The following is a 20,169-nucleotide window of genomic DNA, read 5'->3' as shown; positions in this document are numbered from 1 at the left end:
TTAGTCCTATTGGATGAGATTGCATCGGTAGAGTATCGATTAGCGATTAATCCTTATATTTACAACATTACATATTCTACCCTTATAAATTATGATACTTGGCTCCTTATTGCTTTTTGTATGTCTAGATGGATTGGGTTTAGATTATGATGTCATTTAGAAAAAAAGATTACGATGGGTTTAGGTCAATACGGGTTAATTTAACTTTTTTTTAATGACGGTTAACGTAACTATGTATTATAAAACATATATTTGATTAACTTATGTAAATTATAAGTTACATCTATGACTGCCAAAAGGGTTAGTGCGCGTATAAGTCGAAGCGAGTTCAGGTTGGAACGAGTTTCGGGTCACTTAAGTTAATAGGTCAACTACACGAATGATCCATGTCTCTTGGATAAGTAATTAATAAAGGTGGTTCTTATAGATGAAAAGATGAACTGATATTTGTTTATGTTTTCGTTACGCGAAGCGAATCTTTTAGCCACTAATTGTTAAGTTGAAAATGTGAGATGAACTACGTTGAAAAATAAAGGCACTAGATGGTGAACAAAATTTTACAAGTGACATAAAACACAAAAAGAGAAGAAAATTATCCCATTAAAATGATTAAAGAAGAAATCATCTCTTAGAATAAATATGTGAAGACCAAGATGTCACCCTCATTTCTACTTCTTTCAGTGTTTCCTACACACACACAAATAATAATAATAATAATAATAATAATAAATAAAATTGCTTCTGTTAATATTTCTATAGTGAACAAGACTAGAAACCTGCCTCTTGTTTTGTCCATCGTGACGCTTGCAAAGACTAAGACAAACTAACTTAAGTAACAAGCGGTTTTATACATTGGAAATTCGACCTTTTACAGTTTACACATATATAAATGGTAGGAAAAGTGAGTGATGGAAGAAATAAAAACATGATCACCTTAAACACTCTAGCGTTAAAGAGCACAAATATAGCACCAGTGGAGATTACTTTAGCCTTCAGGACCCCTCATGCATGTTACAAACAATATCACAACTCCATAACTAGGACATGTAGGTAACGCGTCCATATATACGATAAATTAATAAGTGATGTAGTTAGCTAGTTAGTTTTATTCATTTACTTAATTTCTGTTATATAAAAAAATGATTTATGGCATCCATTGATTTGTAGATAATTATCTTTTGAATCATTTAAGGCTTGACTAATATAGGAATAAACTTGTCACAAGTAGAATTTCCCGGTGCAATATTGTACAAATATGTAAACATTTGAAACAAGTATTATTTTTTTCTTTCAATATATGCACGAAATTTGATACACTTTGCCATGTAGCCCAAATCATTCATGTTTTTATAACTGCATTTTAGTCTATCTTTTTTGTAAAATGTTGAATTCGATAGTTGTTTCGCATAGCTGTGTGATCCTAGTTGTTTCGCATAGCTGTGTGATCCTGTTCTGTGATTCGCCTTCGAAGGCATGGCTACAGTGGGCCAATGGCCGACCCAAGATTGTTTTGACTAGTGTCACATTTTGAAAATGTTCATGTATACTTCCAATCTTGAAGAGGAGAGGTATCTTTTGTCATGCATGTTTTCATGTCGAAACTTCATTTGAACTTCACGTGTTTCATACGACGAATACAGTTTCTAAATTCTTAACAATATGTATAAACACCAAAACTTGGGATTACATACAAGATAATTTGGTGTAATTAACCTTACAAACCTAAAGTTCTCTAGCGGTTTATATTTTTGAAAATTAATGTCTATAAAAACAATCCCTTTACTTACCATACTACCATTATAAAACATTGCAAAATAAGCAAGTAAAATATCAATAAAACCCAATCAATACCATAAGCAATTAAAAAATGTATCTATCAAACTACCTCAAGGCTCAAGTACACCATCACATAATGCACCCACACCCATTTCTCCCCATCAGCAGTTCTGTACAATTTCAACAAAACAACAATTTGCTTAGGGGTTTATAGAGAAGGGCAAAAAAGCAATTTTGTCCTAGGTGAAATACCATAACCGTAACTAAGACCACCCTCGACAGCTGCCACACTTCCACCCCGTCTCAGGCTCCCAAGACGAGTCTTCTTCCCACGGTGAGCAATACTGGTGGAGCCACAAACCACAAGTCTGACAAAACAGGTCTGGGCACGGATCCGCTTGTGCACAGACCCGACAGGGGACCATATCGAGCCCAGTCTCTACAGAAAACATGGGTTCTTGTTCATCATAAGTTATGCCCATTTGATACTGATCTGGGTTACCATCGCCAGGCGCTGGTCCCGTCACTTGTGGGACCGGGTCCGGGTTCGAGCCCACTTTATCGCCTTCATCGGATGCAAGCAACTCGTTAAACGAAAAATACGTTTGCGGTTCGAATTCCATGTCTTCATAGTTCAAGTCCCCATAGTCAAACATCATGTCATCTGCAAACCCATTGGTGGAAACATCCCATTCCACAATCGGAGTTAATGATTCTATCGGGTCTGGATTCAGGTTGTTGATTCCAGAGTATGCGGAACTGTCAACACCGGGATTGGATTCCCTTTCCGGTTTTGTATGTCTCCTAACAGGAAGCTTTTTAGGGCCGGGTCCAGAATCAGCTTCTAGTTTGTCATCGTTGACTTGGTCAACCATTGGAAAAGAATAGAAAGGGTGTTCGTGTTCTTGTTCCTCTTGAACATTTGCATCAAAATCCGGAGTGGAATCAAGTTCCCAGTCGTTTATTAGCTCGTCATTGGTTTCAGAGACAAAATCGAAATCGGAATCGGAATCAGAATTGAGTTCAAGTTCGAGTTCTGAATTCTTGATCTTCTGATTCTTTGCAATGGCTTCCTTTTTCGATTCCAACTTCGACCGGGTGACGGGATCCGTGTAAGGACAGATAGGAGTCCGGATCCTTCGGCACCTACAGCATTTAAATCCATACAATTCCATAATTTTTGACTCTTGTAAATCAACCGAGTCAGCATGAAACCAGTCTGCAAATGCATATAAACATGATTAAATCTATTAAATTTATTTTAAAAATGTGTAACCTAGATTAGGGCTGGCAATTGGGTACCTATTAAAGACACGATAAGACCTATTAAGCAAAAAAGTGCGGTATGTGAATTTTTTATTTTCTTAAATAATTGAAATTACTATACTAGACTTCCCCATTATCCCTTATTGGTACACAAAACTTCAAACTGTCATATAGTCATGACATATAAAGTAGTTAAACGAGTCGTATTCAAGTTTGATATTGTTTTACGCGCGTCGCCTCTTACCTGTTAAACCTGTTAAGACACGAATTGCCAGCCCTAACCTAGATAATTAACAAGATCAAGTGACTTACTGCTGCAATACTCGCATAAAATATACATCAAATCCGAGTTATACGGTTGTGCACAGAGGTGACATTTAGGTGCCAGCAAATGCCCATTTGGATTACCCTTCAAAAGAATATTATTAATCCGGAATTCAACACCAGTGTCATCCGCATTTTTTTTCTTCCAAATTAGCCCCAAACACTTGCTGCGTTTGCTGGTTTTCTTCTTTGATCCCGTCTTTGACTTAATGTTTTTCGGCTTTTGGTCAACGGACTGTAACAAACGGTTTTTACTGTTTTTCTTACTGCTTTTACTTTTTTGAGGCTGACTGGATCTAACATTTGAGCATTCTAACGGTCTTTCGTGGCCGTTTTGTCTTCCAAATTTGATTTTAATTACGGTTGCTGAACGCTGACTTTCTTTACCTTGCAAGAGTAAAGGACTAGTGGGCGAATCAACAACAATTTCATTTTTACGTGCGGCTTCCTTTTCGATGTAACAACGTTTACAGGTTATTATAAACTCGACCCATGCAGTCGTATGAATATTTGTACCAACAGCACACTGCTCGTGACAATAACCTGAAACAAGAGAAATATTAATCTCAAAAACTACACACACACACACACACTCTTAAAACCATAAACAAACATCATGAGTTTAGTGACAAATTCAGTACTTTTTGTTCTAAAAGTTCTTTACAAAATCCAATATCAGAAAAGTGACATGTCCAAATAGACCTTTAAACGAACCATGTGTTTAGTAACCAATTCGTGAACTATTTGGCAAAATTATTTAAATTTGTTTATCACCTTAGTTTACATTTGCTAAATATTCATTTAAATATTTTTTGCCCAATTACAACCTAGGCTAGTTGTAATAACCTTTTAAGCCTAAAATATTGTACTTCACATTATTTTTAACTGGTTTAAACTCAGGAATGTCTGTCATATTTCAGGCATGTTTGCTCATGGATCGTTCGTTTATACTCTTAAAGAACAAACATGAACATGTTCATTCAGTTAACGAACAAACAAAAACATGCTCCGCTCGTGTTCGATCGGTTGGTTTACAAGCCTAGTTTAGCTGTTGTTTATTATTGACTTGTTTGAGATAAAAAAAAAAACACCCGTACAAAGTACACGAGTTATATTGCCACAACTAAAAAAACAAAAAATGTGATTGAAGATACGATTAGCTCAGTAACGTACCTTGACATGCAATGCACCTTGCAGCCATCCTAAAAAACAGAAAGCCATATAAGTTAGTTAAATTTAAACAAAAATTAAAAAGAACAGCTGATTAAAAAACAAAACATTACCTAAATGAAACATCATGTTGACAAAAAGTACAAAAACACTTGCCCATATTATCCCTCTTCTGCTCTAGAAAAGAAAATATATTCTTTCCGGAACAATTTAACTGCTTTTTATTCAACCTTGATGATCGGCTCACGTGTTTAACATCAGATTTAAGCAAATTGTTCTTTACATCCGCCATCGTTGCCACCTCATACTCTTTGATAAGATATAAAGGAACGTGTGTCCCAAGAAACCAGTTTTTTGACCTTTCGTCACAGGTTTCTTCTACTTCTAATATTTTTTTTAACACACGAGAGGGAAGATGCTTTTGATTTTCAAAAATGACACCGTAACTGATTTTGTTTCCTAAAGTTTTCTTATCAATGATGCACGCATTCCTAAAAGTGTATGCTTCTGCTTCTGGACCTTTTCCTTCCTGAGGAGTTTGTTCGGGACAAACGAGTTCATTCCACCTCACGTGGAGGTCTAGACACCTAACCTGTTGCAAAAATTTATAAAAAAAAGTATGTTAATAATTAGTTGATTACAGCTCGTTTATATCAAGCGTGTTGAATCTTAGAACGATTAAACTTAAGTACTTAACCAACCCGCTTTGACCCATACAAAATGGCATGTTTCAACTAAAGCCTAGGCCTGTAAATGAACCGAACGTTCAGTGAACCACTCGGTGAGAAGTTAGTTTATGTTTGCTAATTTTAATAAATAAACACATGATTCGTTCATGAACATTCATTTTAATTTGTTTACATTCATCTATGTTTTTTAAGTTTACATTTGTTCAAGCTCATTACTTTATGTTCATCAATATATACATTCACCTTTTTAAGCCAGCTACAACTCAGTATAGTTTTTAATAATGTTTAGGCACAAGACATTGTTCACGTTACTTTTAATTGGTTATAGCTCAGTTACATTTGTTCATCTACTTAAGGTATTTTCGTTCATTTATGTTCGAACCATACATTTAACAATCAAACATAAACTAAAACGAACACCTCCATTATCTTAACGAACAAACATAAACAAGAAAACACCATTCGTATAACTGTTGGTGTTCAATCGTTTGCTCATTAAAGTTAAATGAACATACATGAACATGCTCTGCTCTTGCTCGTTCGGTTTGTTTACAGTAAAGCCCCACTTTAAAATGTTGCTAATAAGGCCCGGTTAGCCAAGTCATCAAGCCATTTTTATAAAAATTACCTGAAGAGCAAGCTGTGACGCAGTCTTGCTCATGTCTACTGCAGCTCGCCAAATAAACTGCCTGCTTCGTTTGGGAACTTCAAGACCGTCAACGTATTGCACACCGTTTATTTTTCCACAACCACCTGATTAAATAAAATTAAATTAACACAAATGAGTTAAATGTTCCCTTAAACACATTCATTAGTGACAACAATAATAAGATTACAGAAAAAAAGGTCGCAACCGATTTAGTTGAAGTCAAGCAGATAAAATGTACTAAAATAGGAGACAGACTGGCTGAAAGGTCAAAGTTATCCAATGTGTATGCAAATGATTTTGCTTAATTGTTTGTGTTTGATAGATTGATGTCTAGTTTGTGTTCAGCTATGTTCATTCATCTATGTTCAGTTATGTTCGTTCGCTTATACTATTAACAAGCCATCATTAACATGTTCATTTTTCTAATGAAAGAACACGAACAAAAAAATCCCTTTCGTTTAATTGTTTGCGTTCGATTGTTTATTCGATTAAAGTTAAATGAGCGAACAAGACCATGCTTCATTCGTGTTCGTTCGGTCCGTTAACTTTACCTTGTCGAGCAGCATGCTTAATCATCATTTGTGGTAAGATTCCTTTTTGGAATATGTGCTTAGAAAGCATGCCACCCCTCCACCAAGCAAAATCAGTTGATAAATCTTTCACGTCAGTGTCAGGGATTTCAGGAATTGTTACAACTGCCTTTCTACCACGCCTATTGAGGCCACGTTTTTGAGTTGACCCCGTCACGTTTTTAGCAGTTTGACCGAGTTGACTTTCAGAGCCCGTATCATCAACAAGCCTAACCCAATCTGTTGAGAATGCAATGTCGCGAATATTCCTTTCAAACTACATACAATCAATGCGTATGTATCAATGATCACATGACATAAATGTATAATGATGATAACAATAATAATAACAATAATAATAATACTACTAATAATAATAATAAAAGAAAGCTAAATGTAACATATGTTCTCATTTAACATTGTTGCAACTTTTTGGTTTTCAATTGTTCAAACAACCTAAGTTTATATTTGGAATGTGTATGTAGGGTTGTAAACGAACTAAACAAGACCTTGTTCATGTCCTACAGGCATTTATCGAACAGACGGTTCACGAACTCATAACCGAACGGAACTTATAGTTCATGTTTGTTTGTGTCCGTTTGTTAATTTCATCAACAAACACAAACTAATGATCACCAACATAAAAATAAAGTGAAGTAGTTGCCATAATAAACTACATTATAACATAAAACATTAAAAACCTTTAATGAACAAAAAAACAAACAGAACGAACGTAAAGAAAAAAACATTAACGAACATAAACGAACACATTACCAGATGTTCACACAAATGTAAAACAAACACAAACTCTGTTCACGTTCGTTCATTTAATGAATCGACCAAAACTTCTTGTTAGCATATGTCCGTTTATTAAACAAGTGAACGTAAACGAACCTCCCATCAAACAGTTCTCTAAACGTCCGGTTCATTTACGGCCCTATATGTATGACTTGCTAAACTGAACTTGCCTTAGGTCCATAATGGTGGAGCTAAAAATAAAAATAGATATTGGAAACAAAATATGCTTTGACAGGTTTGAAGTCAAACTACTATTAAGTGTTTAGATTGTTTAAATGCAAGAAAACAAACGATTAATAAAAATGACAGGATAAAATACTCACTTCAAGCAAATAGGCCTTTATTTCACCCAAACTCGCAGCTTCCTCAACATGTTTCTGCCATTGATTTCTGTAACTTGAATTCAAAAACGGGCCAACTGTTAAACCATACAAACTCTCTTCCATGAACATAACATAAGTTGCAATAGAAGCAAGACTGCTCTCTACATTTTTTGACTGCCGCAAAGAAGAAAGAATCTTTGCCGCTCCTTTAATGGCATTTGAAGCAGCTGCATTCAACAAACACCCTCGTTTGCTATTAACAACAGCTTTACAAGAAAGACACCAACCACATCTTTCTCTAGTTACTTCTCCAAGCTTCTTTTCATAATTTGGCCAAAAGAAACGTTTAGCAGCAAGAGAAAATGCTTTTAACTGAAGGGAGTAATTAGCAGACATAAGTTTCCTATGACTGATTGTTGAAGATTGTGTTTGTGTTCCCAGTTTTTCTTCTGATGATAATATAGCCAAACTGGCACCAGCTGATGCTGAAAAATCTCCATGAATGTACACGTTTGAGTATGCCTGTGGTTTAAAACATAAGCCCATATATAATTTAACTTCTTTATTCTCAGAGGGCAATTTTGGCAAATTATACACGCTATTAATATTACTTTCATTCAAAGAGTCTTGACCAAACCCTAACTCAACTTCTTTATTCTCAGAGGGCAATTTTGGCAAATCACACACGCTGTTGATATTACTTTCATTTGAAGAGCCTTGACCAAACCTTAGCTCAACTTCTTTATTCTCAGAGGGCAATTTGGGCAAATCACACCCACTGTTAATATCACTTTTATTCAAAGAGTCTTGGTCAAGCCCTAGCTCAACTTCTTCATTCTCGGAGGGCAATGTTGGCAAATCACACATGCTTTTAATATTGCTTTCATTCAAAGAGTCTTGACCAAACCCTAACTCTTCACATTTTTCAGCAACACTGTTAACATTTTCAGCAATAATAACTACATCTTGTGCATTAATGATACCGCTTTTATTATCCATTCCAACCGAGTGAGAAAAAGAAAATGCATTTTCAGAAATTTCCCAATATTGCAGAATGCCCTTGCATATTTCCATGTATAAAGACGTATACTCAGCCGAACACGTAAGCGCATTCAAAACGTTTTGAATGTCAACCGAAGAATAGTATTTAATATGTGAGCCCGGACTTGTAGAAGCTTTCATCCTACAATCATGAAACGACATATGATAAGAAAAAAATATTAAAAATTAAAATAAGGGTTCTGGAAACGTACACTAGTAGATGATCACAAGATCCCAAAAAAACTTGCTCGTAAGGATCAATGCCGAAAAACTTAGCACCACGAAGAGATGTTTTCTTGGTAACAATTGGCCCGATTCTGTTAACTGTACACTCTGGACAATACCACTCGCCTTCAGGGATACTCAATTTCATCATTCCTATACATCTGGAATGATATGATGATGGACATCCATCACAACAGATTAAAGTCCCATCCATGCCACATAGGCGACATTCATCACCATTTCCATCATCATCATCAGCAGAAGCCTTTTTTACAGATTCTAGGTCCTTGGGCAAAGAATTCTTAGAAGAGCGACCGCTTCTAGAGATATTTTCAGCAATTGAGTCAGTAACTCCATCAGGATTGGGGCCAGTTTCAGATTCTTCACGATTGTCTATTTCTGTCCTTATTTCTGCAGAATTTGATGCATCATCACATAACAGCTGCAAAATGGCTAACTTTCTACCTGCAGAGAGAGTATAATAGTCTTTTTCCCAAACATTAGTGTAAAATTCTTTCCATTCTTGCTCTTCTGTGTATCTCATTGTTGTTAGATACTGGACTATGAACACTGGCCAAGTTAATGAGTCAAGCAAGCTCCAATCTATAATTCTGAACCAAAAAAAAGTTTTCAATAACAATAAATCGAGGATAATGAAGACAAAAATCTATAAAAATAACAAATGCACGCCTTTCTTTTTGAAAAAAAAATGGGAAGGTTGTAACGCTTTGCACTATTATTATCCTTTATACAAAAGTGAAAATACTCAACTTATAATGTACGAACGTATACTTAGTCTTTTGCGTTAATATTTTTTAGACCATTGTAAAAGATCTTCAAGCACTCTTGGTGTCAACCGAAAAAAATATCTCAACGCATAATCAATAAAAGGAATTTCTTTATTATGATTCTCCAATTCATCTTTCTAAACATTAATTCAATATTCTGCATGTAACTAACGCTGTGTAGGCATGTAACAAATCACGTGCCACACAGCGCACTAGTTAAAAAATACAAAGATGAGATAAATAAATACTTCATTGATAAAATTATTTCTTTGTTATGACTCTCCGATTCATATTTCTAAACACAAATTCGTGTTTTTCATTTAACTAACCGTGTGTAAGCCGTGTAGGCATGTAACTGACCACATGCTACACGGCGCACTAGTTAAAAACCAAAAATGAGGTAAATAAATACAGTCAGTTAAAGATTACCTTAGTTATAATTCTCTATAATTCATCTTTCTAAACATAAATTAGTTTTGCATGTAATTAACCACGTGCTACACAGTGTACTAATTAAACAATGTAAATAAATACCTGAGGCATTTTGATGCAAGCTCAGACCCTTCTGACGAAAGACTTTCCACATGACTCTTCAAAGCACGAATAAGGGCAACATGAATGGCGTCCAACAGAGTATTATGAACTGAACAATTTAGAGCACCAACAAACTCATCAAGTCCAAAAGGACTTAAAAACAAACAAACGCTAAACGACCGCAAAAAACTATACACCGACAAAAGATTTGGCACGTACTCCTCCGGAACCCCAAGATTTCCAGAAGAAAGTGGCAGCTGTGGTGGTGGAACCCAAGGACGTTCAACCTCCGCCACATCAGCAGACGGCTCATAATCACTCAAGTCACTAGATGATTCACTATCCACATCCACCTCATCCTGAGCTTCACTAACAGCAGAACTTTCAACCTTGTCACTGTTATCAACCTTATCATCAACAACCGATTTCACAGCATTATCAACCTTATCATCAACAACCAATTTAACACCATTGTCATTTCCAACAGTTTCAACCTTTTTAGCACCAGCATTCGACTTAACGGCCTCCTTTTTACCATGTTTTTTCAGAATATACTGATCTAATAACTTCTTTCTTTTCCTAAAAGAACCATCCATCTCACTCTCACCAACAAGAAGCCCTTTCGCCTCACCAGTATCCAAATCCTCAAAATCACCGTCTTCATAAACTACCCTATACAATCCGCTATCATACGAAACAATCTTCCCGAGAAACTCACCACTTCCTTCAAACTCCTTCTTCACATACTGTCCAACAAGCACCACACAACTCATCCCAAGCACTATCTTCCTCCTACTCGTATTATTATCTTTATCTTCATCTTCCCCTACCTTCCTCTTCTTTTTTCTTCCCTTACTCTTCACCGCCGCAGACTCCATAACCCCTACCCCTTCCCGTTACCTCCAAAACACACTTCCTGTAAATCACGATTCAACTTAAGGCTGTTAGCCAGGTCTGTCTGTACATAAGCGATCAGTAAACTTCGATGAGTTTGTGACCTAAATCTTACGGTTCTCTCTCTAGTTCGTTCTTATCGTGAAACCTAATTCATGTAACTAATCACTTCAACAGTCATAATACTATAACAATCTTCAATAAAATTGCTATAACCAGACGATTGAATTGTAAAATATCAACAAATTATTTCGTTCTAATTCATTTAACCTGTAAACCCTAATTCAACAAAAATTAATACAAATCTCAATGGCAATAACAAAAATCAAATGTTGTAACCTACAACGATTAAACCAACACTATACACAAAAACTCGTAATTTCACGTAATTAAGTTACGACTGATGAAATCAACAGAAATCGAATGCTGTAACCTAAAACAATGCCTCCTAAATAATAATAATAAACAATAAATAGATTCACATGATTCATACAGACTCGTGCTATCGTGTAATATATTTACGACTAACAAAATCAACAAATTCGATGGAGAAATTAGCCGTACCTCGTCAGAAGAGAATACGAATACAATAGCCGCCACGAGAATAATAGTTAGGGTTTGAAGATTATTGTGTGTGCGTGTGTTAACCGCTGTGAATATTAGTTATAGCCCTAGAGAGAAAATGGGAATAATAAATAGATATCTCCTGCTGCTGCTGTTGCTGACGAATGAAGAGTGTGTATGTGTGCGTGTGTTGCTTTAGGATGTGAATCGTCCGAGTCGGTTAACTCGTCACGCCTTCGTCCGGTTACGATTTTTATTTTTTTTTTATTTTTTAATCTTTCCCTCTTTCTTTTTGTTAAACAGGTAATGGTGGAAATTATATTATTTTCCTATTATGTGAGCCTTGATATCTTGTGTATTTAAAACATTTCATTATATAGTTATGTGTCTAATGTAAATATATTAAATCTACCGTGTTATGGTTTGAATCAAACACAAATACCTTTTATTATAAAAAATATACAAATAAAAATAATTATTATAATATGTTATAACCACATTTAATTCTAACTTTAATTTTCATTCTAATTTTTAAGACTACTCCCATTGACAATCTCATAATGAGATTGGTGGACTTAAAGTTAAAAAAGAAAATAAAGCAATCTAGATTGGCAATCTGGGTTGGTGGAGCAAACTCACATTGCAATCCAAACTAACCCCTAATAACTTAATTATTCAATTAACTTTTAATATTCGAACTAAAAAAAATAATTAAATACACGATATTTCTTAACAAAAATTATGAACATTATAACATAAATTTTACTAAAAACGGACTTCTTTAAAAAAATCTTTTTTTAAGTTAGAATGGGTTGTGAATGTGTATTAAAAATTGACTATGGTTGGGTGTGTAGATAGATAAAATGAGATATTGTTATTTTAATAGAGATTGGGTTGTAAGAGATTGTGAATGAGTATAGTCTAATCTCTAATCTTCTTAATACATGTTATCCATGGGTCATGGTCTAATTGATATGACCATTAGTTGTAACCCGTATGAAAAAAATGTTATTTAATGTAACTTAAATCACACTAACTCTTACTATATCATTACATCTAATTTTACTATTAGATATATAAAGTTTGACATGTTTTTTTAAAAAATATATAAACCATTGAATATATATAATAAGTTTAAAATCAAACAATGTATTATTAAATTAGTTAAGTCAAGATTTACGAATTGTTATCGTATAATAATGAGTGACCTATGTTTATAATAGATATATATTTAAGTATGTGTTATTTAAAATTTCGTTGAATAAATACAAAATTTATAATTATAATTATAATCTTACAGTTTGTAAAACACTATTTAACTTACATTTATATTGATCATATACATCTTTAACATGTTTAGGTAATCATCAATATTTGATTTTATGCCACCGTAAAACATTATTTCAATATTAAAAAAATGTAAAAGTTTAAATGTAGCATTTAAAGTATGTGTGTGTGATAATATTAAACAGACTCCTCGGAAGGGAGATCCACTCTACGACGGGCAAACTTGCTCGTCTTTGGTTGGGCCGGGGGAAAACACGCTTGTGTTGACCTCACAGGGGTATCTCCCTTAGCTGGTTTGAGGGATAATGAGTTTGTAGCTGGGCAAACAATGAAACGGGCTGAAACGAAGAAGGTGGAGAAACATGCTAAAGCCTGCGAAGAGAACCAACATGTTTTTGTCCCTCTGGCTTTTGATACATTTGGCTCCTTGGCACCGAAAGCTATCCGTTTCCTAACCAGGGTCCAACAGGTTGTGCATAGCAATGTGTCGACTCCAAAGGGGCAGGGGTATGTCTTTAGCAGGTTAGGGTTTGCAATTCAGAAAGGGATGGCGGCGCAGCTTGTTGCCCGCCTACCTGCTATATTGATGTAATATCTATGTTTCTATATATTGTAGTTGGTTTACAAAAAAAAAAGTCTAAAGCTATTAAAAGTATTTTCTTTTTATAGAAAATCCATAAATGCGTATAACTAGATACCTAAATTTCGATCATTTGACAAATCCCGCGTAATACACAGGTTCAAAAGCTAGTTATGTTAATATTAGAGTATACGTAACCGTATAACGTTTGAACTATAGTAAATGTTGTTATTACTATAGTAATTATTGATACAATTCTTTGCTTATAGTTGAATATGTAATAGATGTCTTTAAATATATAACATGTCATGTGTTCTTGTATATACATAAGTACATAGATATAATACCACGTATTCTTATAAATTTAAGGTAATCGGTTGATCTAATTACCTAACGTGCTTGTATTGTAGCGACAATAAACTAACGTTTAATCATTATAAATGACTTATAAAATACGCAAGATGTGAGCCAATACAACACCATTTGTTTAGCATAAAGGAAATGTGGATATAACAAGATACATTTGATATTAATATTTTATGTAGTTCATATGTAATATATGTAAAACTTAAGGCTCTCTATACTGGACACTTGTTTGTGCGAATAGGCTCTCTATAGTGGACACTTGTTTAGCTTGATTCGCACGTGATTCAACTAAAGCTTTGCTTATATATGTCACCAGTGATCGCGTACACCCAATCGATCAAAACTTTATGTAAGAAAAATTGGCGTCCTTATATAAACCTCATGACCCATTGAAAGTATATATACACCAATAATCATTCATCGATAGTTACTCATGTAAATGGTATCCTTGAAAACCCTCTTACCACTTAATAAATATTTTGATACCTGGTGCCCTTATAAATATTTTGTATGTTTAACTTTATGAAAAATTGGGAGCCCAACATTTGTGAAGATAGATTGATAGACGAGTGACGTAGATATACACAAGGAATGACAGCTTAAAGTGTTCACTAACACAAGGCACGTGACGTATGTATAATCTTTAAATTATATAGCATGTTCTCAAAATGTATTTAGAAATAATCATATAACATTGTATAAAACTGTCAAAGAGTAGTTACACGGCATTACACGTAACACATATTGGTGTAGTTATTTGAATATTTGATTCACGATGACATACCTGAATAACTAAATTAATAAAAAGAAGTGAATGTGAAATAAACTTAGATTTTAATGACATGAAAAAATAAACGCTACAAAAGTGTATCATAAAGGGAAAAAAAGTTATTTATAACAACAAAACCATTGAAATCATTTTGACAATGATAAAATATTTTATTTTATATACATTGAAAATTAATTCCAGTTTCAAATGTTTGGAAACACTATTCTTAAGTCCGATTCAACGTAGCGAGTCAACTCGGATTTTAGCAACGAAGGCAGCAAGTAAACCGATTAGGAATTTGGCGGGAATAAATTAGCTGTGGACAGTGGTATTACTTTACCCGCCTATTTTATTCTAGCTTTGAATAATTAAAGGTGTCTCCTCTTATTTTATTATTTGCTTTTGATGCAAAATGGGAAATGACCGTTACTTTACTTCGATCATTTCATATTAAAAGTATTTATTAAAACAATGTTATTTAAATTGTAAACAAACAAAAGTAGTGTATATGCAAGTGTTTGATATGTCTCTGAATTTGTAGCATCTTTAGGCTATGCGTAGTGAAGGGGTTATAAATGGAAGCGAACTGTGACACGTGACGCCTAATCAGCAAAGAGTGTGAATTTGTTTTTAGGGTGTAATGGTATATAGACTACAAGTTGGGCACACGGTATCTTTTTTTATTATTTTCTTTTTATAATTAAACTAATTAAATAAAAACCAATTTATTGAAATAATTAACTAAAAATGCATTAAAATTAAAAATAAATACAAAAAAATACATAACTAAAAAAAAATACTAATATCCATAATATTCGCGCATTTTTTCAACTCGTCGTCGTTGCAACAATGCGGCCGCTTTGAGGGATTCGTATTCTTTACTCATTTCTCGCAATTCCATCATAGCGGCAATCTTTTCGGGTTGTTTGTTGGTTTCTCATGGTACCGTTGAGTTTCTCGACAAACTTTTCGTGTTTTTTGATCATTTATGTCATGATAGCGGTGAGTTCCACGGGTTTTGGTTAGTTCGGGTTGTTTGTAGAATTCATTTTGCTAGATTTTTTGAAGAATTTGGGTATGAATTGTGTATGAAGTGGAGAAGAAGGTGTACGTTTATATATATATATAATGTTTTAAATAATTATTTTTTTTATATTGACCGTTTGCAACGGTCAAATGAATATAATAATAATATTTCTCAAACACTCCGGCGATAAAAGAACCCCGCTCCCGCCCCTTATCGCCCAAAAATCGTCTGGCGGGCGGTCATTTATCGCCCAAAGTCACGCCCATTACATATGGCCTTAGTGGCAGGTGTAATTTGAATTGTTCAACGTGTGACATTCGTCAAAATCGATTTAGTATTTGTACTCGTTTTATGACCCGTTTGTAATCGGATATTTCTATTTAATAAAAAGTGTTGAATTAGTAATTATGTTTTCGGTTTTATCTTTATTGTATTTACGCGTGACTCGTATCATAATCGTTTAATGTATATAATATGTGCATTTTTACAACAATTGATCACCAAACCAAGCTATAGGGACTAGATATCAATTTAAACAAAAATATTTTTGTTTCCCTCCTCTTCCCTTCTTCTCCCGTCGCACCATCAGCCCCCCCCCCCCCTTCCATATATATTTTTGATCAATTAAACCCATAAATCGCGGAATTAGATCAATTAGTTGGAGCCTTAACATACACGCTTCATCTCGTTATGTTATAACGCGTAAATGACAGCTAATTTATATCAAATCGTATCAATTTACTTAACTCTAGCCGCGGACTGAACTTGACCTCGTTAGCCTATAAATACAAGTCCAAAATGCAATTAAACGAGCATACACCACCTCCTCTCAATCCCGAACATAAACCCTAAGACAATTGCAGCAAACAAATAGCTCTTGGCCTTGTTTGATTTCGTCTTTTGGTCGTAAACCCTAACTCGTCGTTCGCGTTCAATTCATACTCGAACAAGGTAATTGTTACATGCATATGGATCGGTTTTCATATGGGAACAATATGTGACATCTGCCCCGATCCGACCCGACCCAGGTACCCGTTTCTCTGACCCGATCTCTTTCTTTTATGATTTAATATTTATTTATACTTATATTTTACTTTTAATAATAATAATAATAATATATTTTCCTTCCCGCCTCTTTCTCTCTCTTTCTTTCCGCCGTCCCGTCCCTCTCCTCTCTTTCCGCCTTCTTTTCCCTCTTGTCGCCATCCCGCCCTTACGCCTTGATTCCCTCTTTTTCTTCTAACTCTTTGCTTGTCCCTTGTTCCTTCCCGCCTAAGGTTGTCTGCGCAGCTCCACGCGCCAGACCCCTTACAAGGAATCCTGCGTGAAGACCACCTGTTTCAGCGATACGCAAGATGAACTCTTCTCGCAGCGCGTAAGAATTGTAATTCTTCTCGCAGCGCGCTAAGAACGGTAGTTCTTCCCGCGACGCGCTAAGGATTTGTAGTTCTCGCAGCACGCTAAGAATCATAGTTCATCCCTCGACGCGCGAAGAATTATAGTTCTTCCCGCGGCGCGCTAGGAATTTTAGTTCCTCCCGCGGCGCGCTAAGAAATGTGATTCTTCCCGCGGCGCGCTAAGAAATGTAGTTCTTTCCGCGACGCGTTAAGGTTAGTTCTGTCTGCCTTCGCGCTCGCGCTCTCTTGACCTTCTGTGTCTGCCTTCGCGCCTTAGCCTTCTCGCGCTAAACCCCTTTTGAGTTTTCTTCTGTTTAATCTAGCCGTTGCTTTTGAGTTGTCTTATCTTTTGAGCTGTTGACCTAATCTGCTTTATGTCTGAAAAGTTACTTTCGGCGCAGCATGCGTACCAACCCCATTGGTTGACAGATAAAGTGACTGACATAATCTTTTAAGAATCTGCTTTTGCCATGCTTGACCAGTAACTTTATCTGTCCTCTCCCATGCCTTTTTCTGAATCCTGTCAGCCTTTTTCTCTTTTTCCCTGCTACCATATCTTTTGATATCTTTACTTTTCAGAACTTTTTACTGTTGATATTTTTTCTTTTACTTTTGGAGATCTTTTCTAGGGTTTGTGTCCCCTAGGGTTTGCCTATATATAGTATTATTTTTCTTAACACTACACACACAAACACTTACTCTCTCCTGTTTTCCTTGCTCTCTGCCGCCTCCCTCTCTGCCTCCGTCTTCCCCTCCGTTCTGCCCTGCTTTTCCGGTAATGTATATATGTTATATATATAATAATTTACTTATTAATTATGCTAACTTATAATCAAGACTTAAAACCGATCGTTAAAACAATAATCTTTAATTATAGGTTAACTTATGCTTGTTTAAAGTTGGTTCTTGCTTTATCTATCATCGCATCTTTATCAAGTGAGTAATCTCGTACCTAATCCCTTTTTGCTTTTAATGTTTTGGGATGTTCATGTGTTCATACAAACTTAGAGTCTTAAACTTGTTTATGAGCTTTAGTCGCGCAGTATCCCATGTGTTGAGGACGTTTACTTGGCTGTTTATTTGTATGTGTGTATCATTAACCGCTTTGTTCGGCCTATTCCGCAGTTTTCATGGATCCATTAGATGAACACGGGAGACCTATCGTTTACGGTTTTCTTTGTTTACACTTGCACAGATGTTTTCTCGTTTTTGTGCTCAATTGGGAGCACGGATTGAACTATGAACTATGAGCTATGATCTATCTAGGCTTGATCACAATCTGATTGCACCCTTGTTAAACACCAGACATACACGTGTTGCGCGCAGATTTATTGTTATCTATGTATTGTATTAAACTCGATTTCTCACCAACACGCAAGTGTTTGACGTTTATTTTAACACATGTTCAGGTTTGCAGTAGCTGTTTTGGAGCTTGTGGACACGTAGGAAGTTTTCTTTATTTTTGACCTAGATTAAAATGTATCAAGACAAGTTATTGCTGTTCGGATATTATGATTTATAATATATTGATTTATGTTGATTTATATTTGTGTTTGCTTTGCGCGTGTGCGAATGAATGTATTTATTAAATATTGACACCCAATAGTGTCACGAGTAATGAAACAATATGTGGCGCCCCGATGTATAATCCGCCTTTGGTCGGGGTGTTACACAATAGCCCTCTGTCAATTTTTATTGACAGAGGGTACACAATGATTATTGGGATTTCTTTTATTTAGGGTTTATAATTGAATTGGGGAAAACCAGAACTATTATATTTAAATATTTGTTCTTAAACAAAATGCAGACTAATCCAGATGGCCAGTTCTTGAGAATAAACACCTTGAACCGGCCTGGGGTGCGGGTTCGATTCCCCCAGGCCCGGTTTTTGTTGATATTTTTGTATTAATTGATTTAAACTTTTTAATTATTAAATACTTTACTATATTAAAATTAATATTGTTTACACTTGTTTAACAACCCGAACACCATTGAAACTCTTAAAAGAAACTCTTGTTAAAACGTTTTCGGACAATATTATAAATATTTTTTTTTATTATAATAATAATAATGACAACAACAACAACAACAATAATAATAATAATAATGGTGACCTTTAAGAATATTTAAACTAATAAAATTTTCTTATACATAAATTTTATGTGAACCCTTTAACGATCCCAGATAGATTATAAACCCATGTTTGCTCCCGTGTTAGTTCATTTACATTGGTTTAGATATTTATTTTTGTATATACTTTAATATCTAGGACAAATTGTTGGGACTTCTCGCGGAACCATCTAGTTGCGTTAATTGGTATCGTCTCCTCGTTACCGTATTTCCCTATTTCAAGTGAGTTCTTCATAACCCCATTTCAACGCTTTTAATATTTTTTGGGGTGTAGCATGTCACAAGTTTTATCTCGTTAGTTATGTGCTTATTTATAAACCGATTCACAATTAGCGTACATGTTAATATTATTCTTGCATATTGTTTATGATTATACGTGAACTTGCTTGCAACGTGTTTACTATTCTTATGGTGGAAGTTATTCAAACACATACACGTACACATAGTGGCCGGGTCCGACGGGATGTACCCGCGCCGTCTAACGTTACGACTTCGGTTGTTCGTAAGATGGTTCTCATTTCCCCTATTACTACGGCCTCGGCTAAAGGAACGGGATGACGACATTAATTGATTTCATTTACTTTACGCTTGGATATTTATTACATTACGAATGTTGAATCGTGGTTTTCAAATATATGTATACTCAAAAACTTATGAAAACTCACCAACTTAATTGTTGACAAATATATTATTTTCAACGTGCTACAGGTTGAATCGATGGCATGCTAATGATGAAGATCATTAGTATACCTTAGGATATTTTAATAAAGAACTTATTTATTGTTTTGATGAAGTGTTTCTCCTTTTTTTTAATTATGAATAATTGTGTACTTGTTACGTTACGAAATGGAATGATATAATTATTGCCGCTTTAAATAGTGTTACGATCTATGAGTGATCTGTACGTTACACCCGGGCGTATTCCGCTTAAAGCTGGGGTGTTACAGATTGGTATCAGAGCCGTAACTATAAGATAGGTTGTTAGACGTATCGGCCTAGTATA

The 20,169-nt window shown here is 35.0% G+C and overlaps 1 protein-coding gene across 2 annotated transcripts; it reads right to left on the bottom strand.

The window, feature by feature from the left end:
• Positions 1–1,782: 1,782 nt before the first annotated feature.
• On the bottom strand, positions 1,783–11,030 carry LOC143595982 (DDT domain-containing protein PTM-like). Of its 2 annotated transcripts, none has more exons than XM_077074864.1 (9): positions 10,153–11,030; positions 8,818–9,441; positions 7,565–8,747; positions 6,426–6,720; positions 5,854–5,978; positions 4,650–5,128; positions 4,540–4,568; positions 3,355–3,909; positions 1,783–2,995 (listed from the first exon to the last, which is right to left on the bottom strand). In XM_077074864.1, the coding sequence occupies exons 1-9, from the start codon at positions 11,028–11,030 to the stop codon at positions 2,040–2,042; spliced, it is 5,124 nt and encodes a 1,707-aa protein (XP_076930979.1). In that variant the 3' UTR covers positions 1,783–2,039. The 2 variants fall into 2 exon arrangements, with proteins under 2 accessions (XP_076930979.1, XP_076930981.1); XM_077074866.1 differs by having other exon boundaries at positions 2,952–3,052; positions 3,325–3,909.
• Between the last annotated feature and the right edge of the window lie 9,139 nt (positions 11,031–20,169).

Source organism: Bidens hawaiensis, unplaced genomic scaffold, assembly GCF_021521415.1.
Source record: "Bidens hawaiensis isolate Kalapana, Puna unplaced genomic scaffold, B.hawaiensis_p1.1 tig00045927_1, whole genome shotgun sequence".
Classification (NCBI taxonomy): domain Eukaryota; kingdom Viridiplantae; phylum Streptophyta; class Magnoliopsida; order Asterales; family Asteraceae; genus Bidens; species Bidens hawaiensis.
The sequence above is the reverse complement of the archived record's forward strand: the minus strand, read 5'-3'. Positions and strand labels throughout refer to the sequence as shown.